This window comes from Lissotriton vulgaris, chromosome 9 (genome assembly GCF_964263255.1).
Source record: "Lissotriton vulgaris chromosome 9, aLisVul1.2, whole genome shotgun sequence".
NCBI classification, from domain to species: Eukaryota; Metazoa; Chordata; class Amphibia; order Caudata; family Salamandridae; genus Lissotriton; species Lissotriton vulgaris.
This window is the reverse complement of record NC_141697.1, coordinates 248998762-249021042: the sequence shown is the minus strand read 5'-3', so window position 1 is coordinate 249021042 and position 22281 is coordinate 248998762. Positions and strand designations below refer to the sequence as shown.

The 22281-nt window shown below is 50.9% G+C and overlaps 1 protein-coding gene across 16 annotated transcripts in view; it reads left to right on the top strand.

Annotated features, from left to right (window-relative positions):
• The window catches only part of KTN1 (kinectin 1), a 467921-nt gene that overhangs the window by 367574 nt on the left and 78066 nt on the right, over positions 1-22281 (top strand). For all 16 annotated transcript variants that reach the window (XM_086937462.1, XM_086937458.1, XM_086937457.1 and 13 more), the window contains 2 exons: positions 15364-15453; positions 15532-15624. In XM_086937462.1, the coding sequence (XP_086793588.1) occupies positions 15364-15453; positions 15532-15624 (183 nt within the window). The remainder of the gene's footprint in view (positions 1-15363; positions 15454-15531; positions 15625-22281) is intronic.

Sequence of the window (22281 nt, the reverse complement as noted above, 5' to 3'; positions counted from 1 at the left end):
GCCCATTGGAGGTACGGGCCAAACTCGGCCAAGCCCTAGTGGAGGGCCGGGACGCAGCGAAGTATTCCATCAGGTGCGGACTGGATACTACTGACTCGCTGGGCAGAGCGATGGCTACGACGGTGGCGATACGACGCCACGCCTGGCTGAGATCGGCCAACTTCTCGGCAGACGTCCAGAATACACTCATGGACATGCCGTTTGATGGCCGTCGCCTCTTTGGCGACAAGGCAGACCACGCGCTTGAGCGCTTTAAGGACTCCAGGGCTACGGCCAAGTCCTTGGGCCTCTCGGCCCGCGCCAGCAAATGGGTGCCTTTCGCTCCTTTCGTGGCCAAGGAAGGGGCGTCCCCACGCGTGCTGCCAGCCACTCGCCACAAACTGTCGTCCAGCGCGGCGGCGGCCGTGGAAACCGCCGTGGAGGCGGTCGGGGGAACAAGCGGAGCCAGTCCACACCTGCCCCCGCAGCATCCGCCTCGAAACCCTCCTAGTCCGTGCTTTTCGGCCCATGTGACGCCAGTGGGAGGCAGGGTCCGCCATCACCTCTCTCACTGGCGCACAGTCACTTCGGACAGGTGGGTGCTGCAGATCGTCCGAAGGGGCTACTCCCTCCCCTTCGAGACGACCCCTCAAGCCATGCCACCGCAACACCACCGCGTATCGGGGGATCATTTGCGGCTCCTGCAGGAGGAAGTTTCGGCCCGCTTGGCCAAGGGGGCCATCGAGCGCGTTCCTGGGCCAGAAGTAGGTTGTGGTTGCTACTCCCACTACTTCCTGGTACCCAAGAAGGGCAAAGGGGGCCTACGCCCTATCTTGGATCTGAGGAACGTCAACGGCTTCCTCCGGAAGGAGAAGTTCAAAATGCTGACATTGGCTCAGGTCTTAGCTGCCCTAGACCCAGGAGACTGGATGGTAGCGTTGGACTTGCAGGACGCATACTTACACATCCCCGTCCTGCCGGCCCACCGGCGTTACCTGCGGTTCACGGTAGGCCTCGAGCACTTTCAGTTTACCGTGCTCCCCTTCGGCCATACCAGCGCCCCACGGGTGTTCACGAAGGTGATGGCGGTGGTCGCAGCTCACCTGCGCAGGTTAGGGGTGTCAGTCTTCCCCTACCTCGACGACTGGTTGTTGAAGGCGGGCTCGCCCCAGACAGTCGTCAGCCACCTCCAGACTACGGCGGATCTCCTGCACCAGCTGGGATTTTCCATCAATGTGCCGAAGTCACACCTGTGCCCCTCTCAGAAGCTCGTTTTCATCGGAGCGGTTCTCGACTCGGCGCAGTTTCGGGTTTCCCCGCCCGAACAGCGGGTCCGGGATATACAGGCTCTGATTCCGGTCTTCCGGCCGTTATCCCGGGTTTCGGTCAGGTTGACGCTGGGGCTGATGGCCTCCTGCATCCTTCTGGTGCATCACGCACGGTGGCGGATGCGGGCTCTGCAGTGGGACCTGAAGTTTCAGTGGGCCCAGCACCGGGGCAACCTGTCCGACCATGTCCTGATCTCGGAGGGCACTGCGAGACAGCTGCAGTGGTGGCTCACGGACCGCGATTGGGTCAACGGCAGTTCCCTGTCCCTTCCCCAACCGGAGCACGTAGTTGTGACGGACGCGTCCCTCCAGGGCTGGGGAGGCCACTTGGGAGAGGCGGAGATCAGAGGACTCTGGTCTCCGGTGGAGTCCCGGCTCCATATCAACCTGTTGGAGCTGCGGGCGATTCGTCTGGCACTGAAGGCATTCCTCCCGTCTGTCCGAGGGAGTGCAGTGCAGGTGTTCACCGACAACACTACCGCCATGTGGTACTGCAACAAACAGGGCGGAGTGGGGTCATGGACCCTTTGCCAGGAGGCTCTGCGCCTCTGGCAATGGCTGGAACATCAGGGCGTGACTCTGGTGGTTCAACACCTGGCCGGTTCTTTGAACGCCAGGGCGGACGAACTCAGCCGTCGGTGCTCGATGGAGCACGAATGGCGTCTGAACTCGGACGTGGCGCAAGGTCTCTTTCTGCGATGGGGAGAGCCTTGGTTAGATCTATTCGCCACTGAAGAGAACGCGCAATGTCATCAGTTCTGCGCGTTGGAATTTCCAAGGCGGCGCTCGCTCGGAGACGCTTTTCGTCGGGAGTGGAGCTGCGGTCTGTTGTACGCCTTTCCGCCTATACCTCTTCTGCCCAGAGTGCTGAAGAAGATCAAGCGCGACCGGGCACAAGTCATCCTTGTGGCTCCGGACTGGGCTCGAAGGTACTGGTATCCCGAGCTACTCAGCATGTCAGTCGATCCCCCGATTTGTCTGCCTCTTCAGGAGGACCTTCTGTCGCAGCAGCAGGGGACGGTCCTCCACCCGAACCTGTCCAGTCTCCACCTCCATGCTTGGAGATTGAGCGTCGGCAGTTGAGGCCATTTGACTTGCCTCCTGAAGTTTGCAACATCATTCTGGCAGCCAGGCGTCCCTCCACAAAGACGGTATACGCCTGCAGGTGGAACAGATTTGTGGCATGGTGCACAGCAAAGGCTGTGGATCCCCTCAATGCCCCTCTCTCTGAGGTTCTTCTCTTCCTTCTTTCTCTTGCCCAGCAGGGCTCTGCTCTGGGCACTATCAAGGGCTATCTTTCGGCTCTTTCAGCCTTTCTGAGGCTGCCTGACCGGCCTTCTTTGTTCAAGTCCCCTATTGTTAACAGATTTCTGAAAGGCATCACTCATACCTTCCCTCCTGTTCCTTTCGTGATGCCTCAGTGGGACTTGAACCTGGTTCTAACCTTTCTGATGTGCGCTCCCTTTGAGCCACTTCATAACTGTCCACTTCGCCTTCTTTCTTTGAAGACTGCCTTCCTGGTAGCCATCACCTCTGCCAGGAGAGTGAGTGAGCTCCAGGCCCTCTCTTGTAAGCCTCCTTTCCTGTCAGTCCATCCGGACAAGGTTGTTTTGAGGACTAGGCCCTCCTTCTTGCCAAAGGTGGTCACGGCCTTCCACATTGGGCAGTCCATCACATTGCCCACCTTCTTTCCGTCTCCGCACCCCTCGAGAGAGGAGGAGAGGCTCCACCGTCTGGACCCAAAGCGTGCGCTCTCGTTCTATCTGGATCGCACAGGCCAGTTCCGGGTGGATGATCAACTCTTTGTTGGGTACGCGGGCGCTAAGAAAGGGAAAGCGGTGCACAAGAGGACCATCTCTCGATGGATTATCATGTGCATTCAGGCGTGTTACTCCTTGGCTAAGAAGGAGCCACCTGTTGGGCTGCGGGCTCATTCCACTCGAGCCACGGCCACTACAACTGCCTTGGGCCGAGGTGTGCCCTTGCAGGACATTTGCCAGGCAGCTACGTGGGCCTCGTCAGGGGCGTAACAAACGCCCCCGCAGACCCCGCAGTGCGGGGGGGGGCCTCACTCTCTACAGTTAATGAAGGGGCCCCCAGGGGTCCCCGGCCCCCTCAGCTCTTCTGAGAGCTGTGAGAGAGGTCTGCGCTGAAGCAAGCCTCTCTCCCTCTGCGTCTGAAGCAGGTGCAGCCTGCTCGGAGCCCTTCGCCCCCTCCCTCTGACTGAAGAGAAACAAAGTATCAATATACATTGTTTCTCTTCAGTCAGAGCCAGAGGCAGTCCCGGAAAGAGGATGGGGGCCCCAGAGACAGCAGTCTCCACTGCTCCTCTGAGGCAGCACAGAGCCCGGCCCCCACTCTCTCCTCTCAACAAAGCGCACCCCACAAGAAAAGAGAAGAGACAGGGACAAGGATGGGGTGGGGGGCCCACCCCACAAGAAAAGAGAAGAGACAGGGACAAGGATGGGGTGGGGGGCCCACCCCACAGGAGAAGAGAAGAGACAGGGACAAGGATGGGGTGGGGGGCCCACCCCACAAGAGAAGAGAAGAGACAGGGACAGGCCCCCATCCGAGAAGAGACAGGGACAAGGATGGGGTGGGGGGCCCACCCCACAAGAGAAGAGAAGAGAAGAGAAGAGAAAGGGACAGGCCCCCATCCGAGAAGAGACCGGGACAAGGATGGGGTGGGGGCCGGGCCCAACCACAAGAGAACACAAGAGACAGGGACAAGGATGGGGTGGGGGCCCCACCCCACAAGAGAAGAGAAGAGACGGGGACAGGCCCCCATCCGAGAAGAGACAGGGACAAGGATGGGGTGGGGGGCCCACCCCACAAGAGAAGAGAAGAGACAGGGACAGGCCCCCATCCGAGAAGAGACAGGGACAAGGATGGGGTGTGGGGCCCACCCCACAAGAGAAGAGAAGAGAAAGGGACAGGCCCCCATCCGAGAAGAGACAGGGACAAGGATGGGGTGGGGGGCCCACCCCACAAGAGAAGAGAAGAGACAGGGACAAGGATGGGGTGGGGGCCTCAGAGAGCAAGAGAAGAGACAGCGACAAGGACGGGGTGGGGGGCCCACCCCACAAGAGAAGAGAGGAGACAGGGACAAGGATGGGGTGTGGGGCCCACCCCACAAGAGAAGAGAAGAGACAGGGACAGGCCCCCATCCGAGAAGAGACAGGGACAAGGATGGGGTGGGGGGCCCACCCCACAAGAGAAGAGAAGAGAAGAGAAAGGGACAGGCCCCCATCTGAGAAGAGACAGGGACAAGTATGGGGTGGGGGGCCCACCCACAAGAGAACAGAAGAGACAGGGACAAGGATGGGGTGGGGGGCCCACCCCACAAGAGAAGAGAAGAGAAGAGACAGGGACAGGCCCCCATCCGAGAAGAGACAGGGACAAGGATGGGGTGGGGGGCCCACCCACAAGAGAACAGAAGAGACAGGGACAAGGATGGGGTGGGGGGCCCACGCCACAAGAGAAGAGAAGAGAGGGTGGGGGGCCCACCCCACAAGAGAAGAGAAGAGACAGGGACAAGGATGGGGTGGGGGCTCCACCCCACAAGAGAAGAGAAGAGACAGGGACAAGAAGAGACAGGGACAAGGATGGGGTGGGGGGCCCACCCACAAGAGAAGAGAAGAGACAGGGATAAGGATGGGGTGGGGGCTCCACCCCACAAGAGAAGAGAAGAGACAGGGACAAGAAGAGACAGGGACAAGGATGGGGTGAGGGGCCCACCCACAAGAGAAGAGAAGACAGGGACAAGGATGGGGGCCTCAGAGAGCAAGAGCAAGAGACAGCACAGAGCAGTGCTCGGGACCCTGACAAGGGTGGGAGTGGGGGCCCCCAGACAGAGTATTCTCCAGGGCAAAGCTCACATGAGAAGGGACGAGGCAGCAAAATGGTGCCCTCAGGTAAGCACGCTTGTTAGAACACACCATGGGCGTCCGCAGGGAGAGGGAAATGGGGGGCCGAGAAGGGTGCAAGGCAGAGGGGGAGAAGGGTGCAAGGCAGAGGGGGAGAAGGGTGCAAGGCAGAGGGGGAGAAGGGTGCAAGGCAGAGGGGGGAGAGGGTGCAAGGCAGAGAGGAGAAGGGTGCAAGGCAGAGGGGAGAAGGGTGCAAGGCAGAGAGGAGAAGGGTGCAAGGCAGAGAGGAGAAGGGTGCAAGGCAGAGAGGAGAAGGGTGCAAGGCAAAGAGGAGAAGGGTGCAAGGCAAAGAGGAGAAGGGTGCAAGGCAGAGAAGAGAAGGGTGCAAGGCACAGAGGAGAAGGGTGCAAGGCAAAAAGGAGAAGGGTGCAAGGAAGAGAGGAGAAGGGTGCAAGGTAGAGAAGGGTGCAAGGCGGAGAAGGGTGCAAGGTAGAGAGGAGAAGGGTGCAAGGCGGAGGGGAGAAGGGTGCAAGGCAGATAGGAGAAGGGTGCAAGGCGGAGGGGAGAAGGGTGCAAGGCAAAGAGGAGAAGGGTGCAAGGCAAAGAGGAGAAGGGTGCAAGGCAAAGAGGAGAAGGGTGCAAGGCAAAGAGGAGAAGGGTGCAAGGCAAAGAGGAGAAGGGTGCAAGGCAAAGAGGAGAAGGGTGCAAGGCAGAGAAGAGAAGGATGCAAGGCAGAGAAGAGAAGGGTGCAAGGCAAAGAAGAGAAGGGTGCAAGGCAAAGAGGAGAAGGGTGCAAGGAAGAGAGGAGAAGGGTGCAAGGTAGAGAAGGGTGCAAGGCGGAGGGGGAGAAGGGTGCAAGGTAGAGAGGAGAAGGGTGCAAGGCGGAGGGGAGAAGGGTGCAAGGCGGAGGGGAGAAGGGTGCAAGGCAGATAGGAGAAGGGTGCAAGGCAGATAGGAGAAGGGTGCAAGGCGGAGGGGAGAAGGGTGCAAGGCAGAGGGGAGAAGGGTGCAAGGCAGAGGGGAGAAGGGTGCAAGGCGGAGGGGAGAAGGGTGCAAGGCGGAGGGGAGAAGGGTGCAAGGCGGAGGGGAGAAGGGTGCAAGGCGGAGGGGAGAAGGGTGCAAGGTGGAGGGGAGAAGGGTGCAAGGCAGAGGGGAGAAGGGTGCAAGGCAGAGGGGAGAAGGGTGCAAGGCAGAGGGGAGAAGGGTGCAAGGCAGAGAGGAGAAGGGTGCAAGGTAGAGAAGGGTGCAAGGCGGAGGGGGAGAAGGGTGCATGGCAGATGGGAGAAGGGTGAAAGGCAGAGGGGAGAAGGGTGCAAGGAAGAGAGGAGAAGGGTGCAAGGTAGAGAAGGGTGCAAGGCGGAGGGGGAGAAGGGTGCAAGGCAGAGGTGAGAAGGGTGCAAGGCAGAGGGGAGATGGGTGCAAGGCAGAGGGGAGATGGGTGCAAGGCAGAGGGGAGATGGGTGCAAGGCAGAGGGGAAAAGGGTGCAAGGCAGAGGGGAGAAGGATGCAGGGTAGAGAAGGGTGCAAGGCGGCGGGGGAGAAGGGTGCAAGGCAGAGAGGAGAAGGATGCAAGGTAAGTGTTACTTATAACGGCTGTATTGGTGACAGTGGCATAACAATCGCCCCGCATCCCCTGCAGTATGGCGGGTCGTTGGCCTGAGAGCTCTAGACTGGCACGGAGAATGGGAGGGGGGCCCCCTCCATGTAGTTTGCAGGGGGGCCCCCCTCATGTTTTGTTACGCCACTGGGCCTCGTTGCACACGTTTGCTAGGCACTACTGCCTGGACAGTCAAGTCCGGAGAGACGGCTACTTTGGCCGCTCCGTTCTCCAGGACTTTCTGGTGTAAGTATTGGTTCGCAGGCCCACCACCACGGGGATGGTATTGCTGGGGTATCTATTCTAAGGTAAGGAATCTATCACTAACGTGTCTCTTTCAGATGCACAAGTTACTACTTGTGTAACGATATATCTGTAAGAGACATTAGTTAGTGATAGATTCCTTACCGACCCACCCATCCTCTCCGTTCTGCGAACCGATATCTAGGGTTAAGGTCATCCCCTTTCAGGGCCCTAGTTTCATGGCACCAGTGTCGGTTTTTGTCATGGCTCTGCGCTTCTGGCGCGGAAAAGCTGTGGCTAAGAACTGACGTCAGCACGCGGAGGCGCCGTCTAAGTACTCCGACGTCATCACGGCGCCCACGACGCCGACGACGGACGCGGAGCCGCAGACGACGCCTACCGACGCGCAAGGGTACTGTGTCGCAAAACTTTCCGGATCCAGTCTGACGCCTGGGGATATTCTAAGGTAAGGAATCTATCACTAACTAATGTCTCTTACAGATATATCGTTACACAAGTAGTAACTTGTGCTTCAAGAGTCCTAATAAAGCCTAGTAGATTTAAGTTTCCGATTGATACTTCTACCTGCAGATTCTGTGCCTTAACAATATCCACAGGCACCAAACTGGGTTCAGAGACTTTTCTCAGTAGTGCTCCCACTTGCCAGTAAGTGGTGCCATGTTGCTACTTGGTGATTCTGTTCTACCTCGAAAGTGATGGAAACTAAGCATATATATGCACCATTACAAGCTGATGAACGTTCCTCTCTTTCTGTGTCCTTTGGCATTACGCTGGACTCTGTTCCCAATGTTGCCTGCTTTCTGATGACTTTAAAAAAAATAAGCTCATGCAGTGTGTCAGTAACAATCGCTTGGCCAAAAACAAGATTCAAGTGATGAAGTGACTACAGGAAGCTGAACTCGCAATTAGACCTGCAAAGTGTGTGCCTTTTGGTGCAAGGGTTCATGACTTGTGTGATAAATGAGTCCCCATGCACCTGAAGGCAATCGGGGAGCAGAAGGCAAAACTCTATAGTGCCAAAGTCAGAATTGTAAAACAGATCCCACTCCAAGTCGCGGCACCGTTCATGATCCGGTTCAAGGAGTCATTCCCACGTGAAGTCCAGTTCTCTGTCTTGTGGAAAGTCAAACTTGAAGACTCATCATAAGTGCAAGAAGGGCAAATGGGACTTATCCCATCATGCCACTCAAAATTAGATGAGAAGATGCCAGGATGTAAGTAAAAAGGTCATACCCCAGAAGTGCCTTCAGACTCCAATCTGGTCCCACATTTGGTCTTGGAGTGCCACGATTTCCAAAGCAAAAAAAGCTTATTCAAATACTTCCAGGTCCAACCGACCTACCTGCGCAATTAAATCCCATGATACCCATGTCTGGGCCAGTTCCTTCACAGGTTCCTGCTTCTTCACCAGCCGTTTCCATTCTGTCACTCATGCTGACTTCACCAACCCAGGACCTGATCCTGAAACCTGTATGTGAGCTGTTGTCTCTTTCTAGACCTGTGTCTCACTATGAGATCACTATGGTGCAAATAATCAGATTGCAGCCAGACTCAAATCCTCAGCCTCTTGCCCAATGCCACTATAAGAGGCAGGAGGCCTAACATGGTTTCAACTCCACTCTCATGTGGTTCAGGGTAGGCATAGTGTTTCCCACGACACTGATGATGAGGTAATGAGTAACCTGCTACCCAATCACTATAGTGATGATGGATTGCACCTGGAGTATAAAAATGCCAGATGGCTAGATATATCGCCATACTGAGAAAGACTCTCAACCTGGGCCACCAATGGAAGTAAGTGCCTCTTTCACAGAAGCGAAGGACAGCAGAGGTGCTTGATTAACAGTCACAAACTAAGGTGACCAATATTGCCATTGAACGAGACTCTTACATGCCCCCTTCTGGCCAATTGGTCCACGTTGTGCTCAGGCCCTCCGGTCACTTGACCTGTTGCCAGCTGACATAAGCCGGCCCCAGATGACCCCGAATTTCTGACAAGTCACCCTACTTCTGAATGCCTAGTGGCACAGGTGTTGATGAGTAAAGTCACTCCTTAAGTCTTTGCAGTCGATCCTCCGACACCCTTGTACACTCGTAATTGCGAGTACTTATTGGTACTCGCAAATTGCGTGTGCAATCTCCCATTCATTCCTTAATTGTGACTCGCAATTGAGGAATGTGTGGGAATCGCTAATTTTATAGAGATTCCTACATGCATAGGCTTTTGCAATTCCTTAATTGCGATTCCTTAATAATCGCAATTAAGGAATTGCAAAAGCATACATTGATGCATGTACCTAATAGTTCTTTTTGACACAAGTCAAAAGCAAGTTGACCGAGATCCTTTGCTACATAGGTTTGTAGGGTCTGCTGTACAACAGTCTTAGGTCAGTGGATGGGCGAGATTGTGGGATTACAGTTGTTTACATTGGTCGAGGTGAGAAGTCTTGGACCCCTGCTGTGGTTGACTCAAGCCTGGTCCATTCTGTTGTTGAGACAAACCTGCTTCCAAAGAGCTTTGTCTCAAACCCCATTGTCACTCTAGTTTCATGACTGCGGTATGAGGTGCTTGCAATTGTAGGCTTGAGATATTTTGTAGAAGACATTTAAACTTGACATTTATCGTGTCAGCTTAAGGGACTGTTTAACAAGAGGCATACAGTTTGGAGCAGGATCCTCCATAGCCCAAGCAGATCAGCTGAAACATTCATGGAGCTGACTGGTATAACCTTTGATGGCTCAAAAGCACCCTTTTGCACTTGTTTCTGTGGTACTTACCAAGCCTGTTTCTGCAGCTTGGGAGTATGAAGGGGCCAATTTCATACTCATCTCCCACTACCGGCTCCTTTCCAGTACCACAGGTGGTTTGCTCAGTGCTAATAAATATGTTCTCTTGGAATGCGATATGTTCTTCGTGTCTGGCTTGCTTTTGTGATGCTGATTCTGTTTCTTCATCTCCACTTCACCACCATAGTGGTAAGTGTACCCTGACCATCCAGTCATAGATTGACCTAGAAGTCTCATTTTCTATCCTCCCCTTCAGGATTTATGTGTTCACTTGAAATATGAATCTAAATTTGATCCACTTACTTCGATAGAGGATAGTAATGGTGATTCATCCTGTACCTACCCTATAGCCAGCAGATGCTTGAGGAAAAATACTGAATTGCAGAGTCTTTGATTTCGCAAGACTTTAACCCTTTATGCAACAAATGAGAAGCTGGCCCTACTACTATTTTAAAAGTGAAACACCCATTTTCTTAGGAGAAGAAACTCATAGATGCACTATTTAGTGCTAACTTACCTATGTTATTCGATGAGATAGTACTGTTCAGAGCGAGTAAATGGTGACTGTGATGTTACCAAAACAAGTAAATTAGTCTTTGAATGTATTTAATTAACAGGCCTTACCATATTTGTATTCCAATTTGCTGAAAATCACATCCCTCTTGAAAAAAATATTCTCTTGATGTTTGTTATTTCATTAAAGGTATGTGTTAAACATGGCTGTAGCCATGAGAGGAAATGCTCCAACCTGCAATAATTTCACAAGATAGTGCAGTGCAGTTGTTCTCGCATCGGAAAAAGCAACTTATTAGGAACACATTTTACTGCATACGTTTTCCTCTTTGATAATATTGTATAGAGCAGATATGTGTGTACCTCGCTCCATGCAGTATGTTTTTAAAGGGTTTTTAAACCAATATTAGTATTTTTAACGTGATGAGGAATTCTTCTCTGTTTCGTAGACCAACTGAATAATTACTCCTACCATTGAAGTGCAGTATTGTTTAAATATGTTAGGAAAACCTGGTTGTACCTTCCCACGCGTAAAGATACCTCTGCATATTGTGCAGAGTGTTCGGTAGGGAACCCAAGCTCAGTAGTAGTTTGAGTTTCTTCCACCTTAATGAAGGGTCTTGAAAGCTAAAATGAGTTTTAGGTATTTTGTACAACATAATAACATCTTAATAAATATCATTTTAGGAGGACTGTCTTACCTTTCTTGTTGTGTCTACCGCATTCAGATTTACTTTAAGCGTCTGCACCTAGTTTTGTGATTTGATTTGCCAACAGATTACAATTGTTACTTTTTGACATTCGAGTGCCAAAATGGAGGGGGGCTTTCCTAACCACCTTTGCAAAAGAGATAGTGATTTTTCATTAACTTGTTTTAAATCACAAAATTCCTTGAAAATTTCCATTAACTTAGAGTCTCAGTACTGATTCATCTGTTGACATGTACAGGAGACTCTGTTCACTCTTTGCAGGTCACCTGAATCCTTTCAGTATGGTATGGTCTGCTTCTTCTTTGGAAATAAAAGGCATCTGAGATCTAGCCCTTCAATTTGAGTTGTTCCAAAGGCCTAGCACATATGACTGTGAACCAGTTTATCAATTTGGCCTGATTGTTTTACTCCAAAACATTACACAAGAAACTTTGGGAACATTGAAGGCCTTCTATGTATCAAGTGTTGCACTAGCAATAAGGCATTTCACTTGTTTCTATCTCAAGCAACATATTTTGAAGTTTCCTGACTTTGTTTAGTTACCAGTCCCACTAAAGCCACATACATATGTGTGCACCAGGTTGCTCAATACCATTAGCATCCTGTTCATAAAATCATTTGCAAGATTTGAGTTATTACCTCTACATTGAAATGAGGAATCTGGTAACAGGAACTGCAGACTTATGGAGGATTGTCTCACATGGAGGTAACTGCAATTAGGGATTTTCTCAGATCTGAGACAGTGCCTATAATTTCAACTTTTTTTTTAATAGATCATTTACTACGCATTTCAGCAAATCAAAAAGGTCAAAATCTGAACAAATCACAGCGTACATGTGAGCAGTGTTGAGAGACATTTCAATGTACAGTCCTCACAGGTACTTGATCAGTGACCAGGGCGAATATCAACTTTACAAACCAACCAAGGCTAAATAGTAGTCCATTAAATCAACCATAATCAACATTGGTTTCCATTCAGTTTGGCAACACCAGTTTATTTCCAATTCCATACCAGTGGGCTAAAAAAGCTAGGCTCCTCATCAAAAAGGGGTATAGCTCCCGACCATCTATCCCTTCACCGCCGAAGCATGATATTATTTCAAGAGGTTGGTATGCACCAACTCCTTTGCCATGATCTTGGAATCAATTTCCTCCTCGAGTTTCCAGCTGTGCATTATTTCTGCAGTGGGCACAGGATCCATGCCCAGCGCACTATCGAGTCCCCTGCCCCTCACCTGCTGTAGCTTCCAAGCTGCTTTAGTGCGCCCTCCACCCAGCACAGCCATCCCGTTAGCGACAGGCTCAAGCACCACCTGCCCCGAATAAAACAAAATAACCTCTGACAAGTGAGTGCTCCAAATTGTGCAGAGGGGTATGCCTTCCAATTTGTAGAATCCTCTCTGCCCATGCCACCATCCCCAGAACGGCAGACCGAGGACCATCTGTTTTGTTAGTGCAGACTCCGTTGGCCAAAGGGGCTATGGAGAGGGTAACAGAATTAGAACGTTGTTGTTATTCCTCTAATATCTGGTGCATAAAAAGGACAGATACCCACCTAATACTGTCTCTGCACCCTCGCAATACCTTTCTGCTGAAAGAAAAATTCAAAATGCCCACCTTGGTTTCTTCTGCCATGGGGACTGGATGGTAGCGTTGGTCTTGCAGGACGCACATTTCTTCATCCATCCCTGACCTGCAAGCTCACAGGCATTACTTGCAGTTCATTGTATGCCACAAACACTTCCAGTTTGCTGTGCTCTACTTCGGCTGTATCAGTGCTTTCCAGGTGTTCACAAAAGTGATGGTTGCAACATATTTTTGGACGTCAGGAGTTAGTTTTTCCCCCTACCTCGATGACTGGCTGGTGAAGAAGAGCTCACCCAGGCATTTGTCGCCCACCTCCAGATGGAGGAAGACAAACCTTTTGCACTCATGGGGTTCACTATCAACATACTGAAGTCACACCTGACTCCTTCTCCGAAGCTCTTTCATTGGAGTTATTCTGGACACAGGGCAGTTTTGCATCTATTCTCCGGAGCGAAGAGTCGGGACATTAGAGCTAGGATCCCACTGTGTCAACCAGGAGTTTGGTGAGATGGACTCTGAGGCTGTTGGGTCTCATGACCTTCTGTATCCTGTTTGTGAAGCATGCCTAATGACACATGCAATCTCCACAGTGGGATCAGAGGTCCCAGTTGGTACAGCACCAGAGGATTCTCTCCGACCTGGTCCAGATTGCAAAGGAAACTGCAAAAGATCTGCAGTGGTGGCTGACGAACCGCGATTGGGTCAGTGACAGACCCCTCTCCCTCCCCCAAATGGAGCTGGTAGTAGTGACAGTGTGTCACCTTTGGGTTGGGGCATCCATCTGGGAGAGGTGGAGATCAGAGGCATCAGGTCTCTGGCAGAATCTCTGTCTCATATCAACCTTCTCAAGCAGAGGGCCATCCACTTGGCATTGAAACCCTTCCTCCCTTCCATCAGAGGAAGCCTGGTTTAGGTGTTAATGGACAGCACTACTGCCATGTGGTACTGCAACAAACAGGATGGAGTGGGGTCATGAATTTTAGGCCAGGAGGCCCAGTGCTTCTGAACATGGCTGGAACGCCAGAACATCTTTCTGGTTGCACACACCCGGCGCACTCATTGAAAGCCAGGGCACACAAATTCCATTTGTGCATATCACAAATGGAATCTGCATCGGGAGGCACAAGATATCTTCCAAGAATAGGGAGAATCTTTGGCTCCATCTGTTCGCCACTGCCAAGAACGCACAATCTCAGCAGTTTTGAGCATGAATGTTTCCAAAGCAGCTCTTGCTAGGACACACTTTCCACTTAGATTGGAATTCGGGACTCCTGCATGCATTTCTGACAATCCCCCCTCTTCCCAGAATCCTCAAGAAGTTCAGGACCAACACAGATCAAGTCTTTCTAGAGACTCTGGACTGGGCACAAAGAGTATGGTATCCTGAACACTTGAGCTTGAGCATTTGTTCTCAGATCAGGCTGCCCATTCGGGAAGATCTTCTGTTGCAACAGTAGGGCAGGGTCTTGCACCTGCAGGCACTTTCCACGATAATGGTTTGAGACGGAGCTGCGAAAATTCTAAAGTGTTTAATCTACAGAAGGATTTTATTCTTTGAGACTAAGGTTATGTATGATCTTCATAGAGATAAAGTAAATTCATAAAGAGGAGTGCCAACAAGTAACAAAAATAAAAAGCTTCTGGTTGCTCATCACTGTCTGAGAAGCATCCCCTCCTACATGCGTCTACCTTCCATGGTATACATGACTTCATTAAAGTTCACATTAATCTTGAAAATAACTCAGTGGGGCCTCCTCAAACGGAAGCTGTAAACTAATGTATGGATTTCACAGAGAAAGGAAGAAAAGCTTACGTGTTAATGATGCTGAATGCTTATTTCCCGTCAGTCACGTATTAACAGGTCATGACTGCCCCTCTGATCCCTGCACATATTGAAAAGTTTAAAGATTTCTCCTTTTCTGTTATGTTCTTTGAGCCCCTTATGTCCTTAGACTGTGATCACACCCATGTAAAATTAGAATCTGACCCCATCAAGTGTAAAAAAAAATATGGGAAACCATTAAAAGAGATACCCCTATTTATCTCATGTTTAATCCATTGGTATCCCATAAAGAGCTTGTTTGGATAGATGATTAATGACCACATATTCTTTGAGCCCTTAGACAAGAGTCTTCTATTGTCTGCTTTCTCTCAGCCCTTCACCTTGCACTAAAATGAAGAACCCTTAACAAATCGAGCATCCACACCATGCACTTACCATTGAGACGTTTCGGTATCTCATAAACGTGTGAATATAAAATCCCAATCCTTATTCCCCATACAACTTGGATTTATCAAACAGATTATTTAGACTAAGACTCATAACATTAGAATGTACATAACCAAGGCATACTGTACAACTTATAAACAGTGGGATCATCTCCTAGTCTTCCCAGAGTAATAACATTTCCGAAAGCTTCAGTCACAAATTAATCTTCACAGAGTATTTCTTTTTTTTAAAAAACTCTTGGCGTGACTGTTAGGATGGCAAAAATTGTCCTTTCTCACATATGCTGTCCCCTGCCTCTGCAAAACAGGAACATTATCCTTTTAAGCGGTGCCTAAGTGATCGGGTCGAGCTAACAGATATTACATTTTTATTTTATCTGATTGAACTGAGAAGCATTGATTTGTATGGCATGCCCATCATTGCTTTAATATCTGCTTTATTGAGACCATTCTACATATGTGATGTACAATGCATTAACAAATGTGTTGTCTTTTTCATGTAGGTGATGGAGCAGAGGCTGAAAGAAGCTGAGGAAGTACATGTGTTACTACAGCTTGAAAGTGAAAAATACAAGTCTGTGTTGGCAGAAACGGTACCACTTAACAATTGCTCATATTGATTTATTTCAAACATATTTTATCTATTATTAAACTCTAATCATTTTTTGTAGGAGGGCATTTTGCAGAGGCTACAGAGTAGTGTTGAAGAGGAAGAGGGCAGGTGGAAGATAAAACTTGAAGAAACCCAGAAGGAATTACTAGATGTATGTATTGTAAGAACAGCTCTTTGTGGTCTGATCGTTATGTGGGAAAGTTCAGTTGATTTTTCCATTTAAATTTTTTTTTAAAAATCATTTCAAATGTAGAATCTTTTATTTAAACAATAGTAAGCCACTGCTTGTTATGTTTAAAATAATACCACGAGGCTCGGTTATACGCAATGTTAACTATGAACCTAGATGGAGACTGTCTGGAATAAAGTCAGACTACTGTTCATTTTTCAAATTATTTCCATCTCCTCAAACTCTGCTTAGAGATGATCAAAATATTGATTTGTGGATGCTGCTTGTTGGCCAGTGATTGCCTTTCAATCGTCTGATATTACTGTACTGTATACACCTCTTCGATTTCGTATCAAAGGCTCAGACTCGCACCGTTTTTTCCCCTCTGTTTTGCATAATGTGAAACCCTGTGTTAATTCTAGCCCATTATGACCTTTTGAAGAGTGATGAATGTCATCTCCAATCCCAGAGGTTTCTGTTTAATCAGATTAAGATATACAATGTCAGCAGTTTTTTTATGTCTTTTATGTGTGAATTTGATGTTAGCCACAGCCTACGATTCGTCAAGTTTTACAATTCTATAAGGCACAAACATGTGCAATTTAGAATTGATCAAAACTGGCACAATTTACATGTCCCCCAACAGTTACCTGCGCATTGAGGAGAAAGCACAGGGACAGACATGGGACTGCATATTCATTGCCAGCATGCCCCATGGATGTCCTTCAATAGACAGCAGGTCTCCTTACATGGGCCTGCAATGTCCAAAATGCTGGAGACTGCCTTTAGCGGACCTATCCTAATGGTTTCCTAAACAGTGGGCCAATTAATTGTTTTGCGATCGAACTACAGACTGCTTTAGCTGTTTTTTACAGACCGCATTCCATACAATACTACTAAGAGTGGACTTCGAGTCAGTCCCTTGCTGATGAGTGGATCTTTCTGGTCTATCTCAGTTCCCTGCTTTTTAGGTTTCGCTGGGGGGCGGAGCCGTTAGGCTCCTCCTCCAGAGAAATCTGTAGTTTCTAGTATGGGTGACTTGAACACGCCTCTCTGCTTCATTGGCTAGCTCCATAAATGGAGGCTAGCCATTGGAACAGAGAGGCGTCCGTCAATGCCGGACCAGACACGGGGGCGTTCCCGAGATTCTTTGGCTTTTGCCGACGTCACGCGACGCCGGGAACGCCCCCGTGTCTGGTCCGGCCGGGCCGTGTTTGCTGCTGTCCTGCCTTGTGTCCCTCCTCCCGCCGTCCCCACGTTTCCACGTTTCCCTCCTCCCTCCCGACGTCCGTGTCCTTTCCCGCCCCCCTCGTCCTCTCCCGCCCCCCTCGTCCTCTCCCGCCCGCCCCCTCGTCCTCTCCCGCCCCCCCCCCGTGTCCTCACAAATATTGGTATCCCGTCCCGCCCGGGGGTTTCTTCAGCCGGCCGGCCAATCCTAGCGCGGCCGGCCGGAAGTGCCCGCCCCCCCCCGCCGCCCAGCGCGAGAAGAGGAGCCACGGCGAGCGCTGGAAGTCTGCGCTGCTCCCGGCCGGGTGACAGCAGACTGGGAGCCCAGAGAGGAACTCCCGCAGCACCCGGGTGAAGCGAGGCGGGACTGGCCTGCAGCGCTGCCACCCCGGCCGCCTCACTTGGAAGGAGGAAGAAGCGGGCGAGGGTGGGGGGCTAACCGGACAGGAGCGGAGGGCCGGCCAGCCGAGGAAGTCCAGGTGAGTGGTTCCTTTCCTGTCCCCCCTCCGCTACTGACGCTATAATTTCCTTATTTTCATCGTGGGGAGTCTTGAGCATCTCCGCTTCGTTATTTTACCAGCTTCTCAAAAAGACTTCCTTTGGTTGTACACGCTGGTCTGTACTACACTGTGCGGGCCTAGTTCCGTTTTTACAGATCACGCCACTTCACAGGCAGAGACAGAGCAGAGATCAGAGCATATGTTGCTTTTAAGATTAGCCTGAGCGGGGTCCTTATTTTTCTGAGACGTTCTGCAGAGGCCTGCCAAGCTGCTAACCGCACGGGCAGTGGGTGTGTTGTTGACCTTGTGAATCATGCGGCACCCACATTCCATCACCAGTCATGCCCCCCTGCCCCCCCCCCCCTCGATGCTTCAACTCGTCCGTTTGTTTGGATGCTAACACGGCACACAGTCAGTGCTATTGTGAAATGTCAGTGCTTCGTGGGGGGTCTAGCTTAAACTGCATTTCTGGTCGGACCCTTTCTTAGCATTCCTTTCTCTTTTTGACGGGTGATTTTAATGTCAGATTCGTTTTCCTTAAACAATTTGTTTTGACTTTGGCTAGAGTGTGTAACATAGCGCTTTGTTGTGTATGTAGTTGAACTTTGTAACATAGCGCTTTGTTTCTTATTTGGCTAGACTGTGTAACATAGCGCTTTGTTTTCTATTTAATTAGATTGTGTAACATAGCGCTTACTTTTGTATTTAGTTAGACCATGTAACATAGCGCTTTGTTTTGTATTTAGTTGGACTTTGTAACATAGCGCTTTGTTTTGTAGTTAGTTAGACTGTGTAACATAGCGCTTGCAAGGCTGTGCCTCTCACGCTGACCCGTGTGAGTACCTACCGACCCAGGGGGGAGCGTCAGCTCTGCTGTTGGTGACGTCTACTTGCCCCTCTCTCTCACAAGGTACACAGAGTCTACTCCCCTCTCTCTGCGTCTCTTCTCTCCCTCTCTAGCTCTTCATCTCTCTTATTCTGCCTGTTTCCTGCTCGCTCGCTCTCGTGCTCCCTCTCTTTCGGTCTCTCTTTCACATTGTCTCGCTCCTGCTCTAGATGTGTGTCTCTCTCTTACTCTCACCCCTTTCCATTCTGCTTTTTCTCCTTTCTCTTTAGCTCTTGTTCTTTTTTTCGTTCTCACTTTATCTCCCCTCTCACTTCATTGCTATTTCTCCTTCTTTCTTTTTCTTACTCTCTCTCCATCCCTTCCTCTCCCTCCCTAACTCTTTTCTTCCCTCCCTTCGTCTCCCCCTCTCTCTCCCTCCCTCCTTCCTCTCTCCCTCCCAGCCTCCCTCCCTGCCTCTCTTTGTCCCTCCTACTCATCATCCCTCCCTCCTTTCCTCTCTCGCTCCCTTTCTTACAGTCAGTGCTATTGTGAAATGTCAGTGCTTCGTGGGGGGTCTAGCTTAAACTGCATTTCTGGTCGGACCCTTTCTTAGCATTCCTTTCTCTTTTTCACGGGTGATTTTAATGTCAGATTCGTTTTCCTTAAACAATTTGTTTTGACTTTGGCTAGAGTGTGTAACATAGCGCTTTGTTGTGTATGTAGTTGAACTTTGTAACGTAGCGCTTTGTTTCTTATTTGGCTAGACTGTGTAACATAACGCTTTGTTTTCTATTTAATTAGATTGTGTAACATAGCGCTTACTTTTGTATTTAGTTAGACCATGTAACATAGCGCTTTGTTTTGTATTTAGTTGGACTTTGTAACATAGCGCTTTGTTTTGTAGTTAGTTAGACTGTGTAACATAGCGCTTGCAAGGCTGTGCCTCTCACGCTGACCCGTGTGAGTACCTACCGACCCAGGGGGGAGCGTCAGCTCTGCTGTTGGTGACGTCTACTTGCCCCTCTCTCTCACAAGGTACACAGAGTCTACTCCCCTCTCTCTGCGTCTCTTCTCTCCCTCTCTAGCTCTTCATCTCTCTTATTTTGCCTGTTTCCTGCTCGCTCGCTCTCGTGCTCCCTCTCTTTCGGTCTCTCACATTGTCTCGCTCCTGCTCTACATGTGTGTCTCTCTCTCTCTTACTCTCACCCCTTTCCATTCTGCTTTTTCTCCTTTCTCTTTAGCTCTTGTTCTTTTTTTCGTTCTCACTTTATCTCCCCTCTCACTTCATTGCTATTTCTCCTTCTTTCTTTTTCTTACTCTCTCTCCATCCCTTCCTCTCCCTCCCTAACTCTTTTCTTCCCTCCCTTCGTCTCCCCCTCTCTCTCCCTCCCTCCTTCCTCTCTCCCTCCCAGCCTCCCTCCCTGCCTCTCTTTGTCCCTCCTACTCATCATCCCTCCCTCCTTTCCTCTCTCGCTCCCTTTCTTCCTCCCTCCCTTTCTTCCTCCCTCCCTCTCCCTCCCCTCCCTCCCTCCTTTCCTCCCTCCGTCCCTCTTTTCTTCCATTCCTCTCTCCAGTCCCCCTCTCTCAACACCTCCCTCCCTCTCCACCTCCCACCCCACCTCACTCCCTCTCTCCCTCACTACCTCTCTCCATCCCTCCCTCTCTCCGTCCGTCCCTCTCTCTACCACCCTTCGTCTCTCTACCTTCCTCCGTCCATCCCTCTCTCCCTCCCTGCCTTCCTCTCTCCCTCCCTCTCTGTCCCGCCCCCTCCCTCTCTGTCCCTCCCTCTCTCTCCCTCGCTGCCTCCCTCTCTCCCCCTCGCTGCCTTCCTCTCTCCCCCGTCCCTCCCTCTCTCTCTCCCTCCCTCCCTCTCTCCATCTCTCCCTCTACCTCCCCCCTTCCGTCCCTCCCTCCCTCTCTCCCTCCCTCTCTCCCTGCCTCTCTCCCCCCTGCCTCCCTTCCTCTCTTCCTCCCTCACACTCTCCGTACCCCCCTCTCTGTACCCCCTCTCTCCCTCTCGCTCTCCCTCTCTCCCTCCCTCTCTCTCTCTCCCCCTCTCTCCATCTCTCCCTCTCTCCCTCCGCCCCTCCCTCTCTCCCCTGCCCCCCTCCCTTCCTCTCTTCTTCCCTCACACTCTCCGTACCCCCTCTCTCCCTACCTCTCTTCCTCACTCTTTTGCTCTCATTCGCTTTCACCCTCTGTGTCTCGGAGACTCCCTCATGCTATCGGTCCATAAGCCTGAAGACTACTTAAGGAAGCCTGGGACCCACAATTCCCTGGAGCTCGTGGGGGATCAGTACCACTGAACCCCCTGAGATGTGAAACCGAACCCACTGCACCCTCTTATGTGTGAGCTGCTGCTATGTTACGATATTCTAAATACACCTCACTGTCTCCGAATATTACATATAAACACACATTTTGAATTTGGACGAGTGCCCCTGTGCACTGTCAGTGATCTGGCCAAAGAGGGCACGAACTACCTGAAACTGGATCATAAATCCAAGATGTTCCAAACAGGGTCCCCAAAAATACGTTTGGCCCAGAGCCCCCAAAATCCTTAAAATGTCCCTGATGACAGCGCTGTAGTGATGGACTTCCATTCCTGGAACGTGCCAAACCTGGACCATAGGGCATCCCGACTGACCATACATCCTCCTCCCGGTGACGGGATCAAGTTCCTTCATAGCTCATCCTGCAAAGTGGTTCACTTCAAGGCGTTCAGGTGCGTTCATTGTGTCTGGTGGTTTTGAAAAGCGCCAGATTAGGAATATTGGGGTTTTAAGCGTTGTACAATACAGCGCCCCTACATTCAAATCACACAAGGTCAGGTAGGTGAAAGGAGAGATGAGACTTCATGCCCATTCAATCCACAGGGTTTATTCTAATACTGGCAGCGGGAGGAGCTTGTGTACCAATTACATAGATGCCGCCAAAAGGGAACAAGCATTTACAATGCAATGGTCTCGGCATTCTTAAAGTTAGAGCTATTGGCATTGCTCATGACATTATTTTTATTTATGCTTTTGTTTTTAAAACATAAATAAATGGCATTGTCATTTACAATGCCTATAGCAGGTCATAAGCCTCCTTTTGTTGGAGTCTCCTGGCTGTCAGCAGTCAGGAGCCTCACACCTGATGCAAATCGAGCGGAGGGCTCTGTGCGTGTGTTTGGGGAGCTCTTTGCGTGTGTGTGGGGGGCTCTTGTGTGTGGGGGGCTCTTGTGTGTGGGGGGCTCTTGTGTGTGGGGGGCTCTTGTGTGTGGGGGGCTCTTGTGTGTGGGGGGCTCTTGTGTGTGTGGGGGGCTCTTGCGTGTGTGTGGGGGGCTCTTGCGTGTGGGGGAATCTTGCGTGTGCGTGGGGGGCTCTTGTGTCTGTGGGGGGCTCTTGCGTGTGTGGGGGCTTTTGCGTGTGTGGGGGTCTATTGCATGTGTGGGGGGCTCTTGCGTGTGTGTGGGGGGCTCTTGTGTGTGTGTGGGGGGGGGCTCTTGTGTGTGTGTGGGGGGGGCTCTTGCGTGTGTGTGGGGGGCTCTTGCGTGTGTGTGGGGGGGCTCTTGCGTGTGTGTGTGGGGGGGGCTCTTGTGTGGTGTGTGGGGGGGCTCTTGTGTGGTCTGTGTAGGGGGCTCTTGTGTGGTGTGTGTGTGGGCCTCGTGTGTGTGTGGGGGGCTCTTGTGTGTGTGTGGGGCTCTTGTGTGGGTGTGTGTGTGTGCAAATGCAATACGTCTCGCATTTGCGACAGAGTAAGCTATTGGCATTGTAAATGACAATGCCATATATTTATCTGTGTTCAAAACCAACACATAAATAAAAAGTTTGTCATTTACAATGCCAATAGCTCTAACTTTTCCGAAGGCGAAACCGTTGCATTGTAAATGCTTGTTAGGTTTTGCCTCGCCAAAAAGATGCGCTCTGCGCATCTTTTTCGGCGCAGGCGAAAACCTGATGAGAACAGTAGTGTGGCTTTGGTTCGGCCCTCGTCATTGATTGGCTGGCTCCGTAAACGGAGCCTTGCCATTGGACGAGGGGCCTGTCCGTCAATGCCGGACCAGACACGGGGGCGTTCCCGAGATTCTTTGGCTTTTGCCGA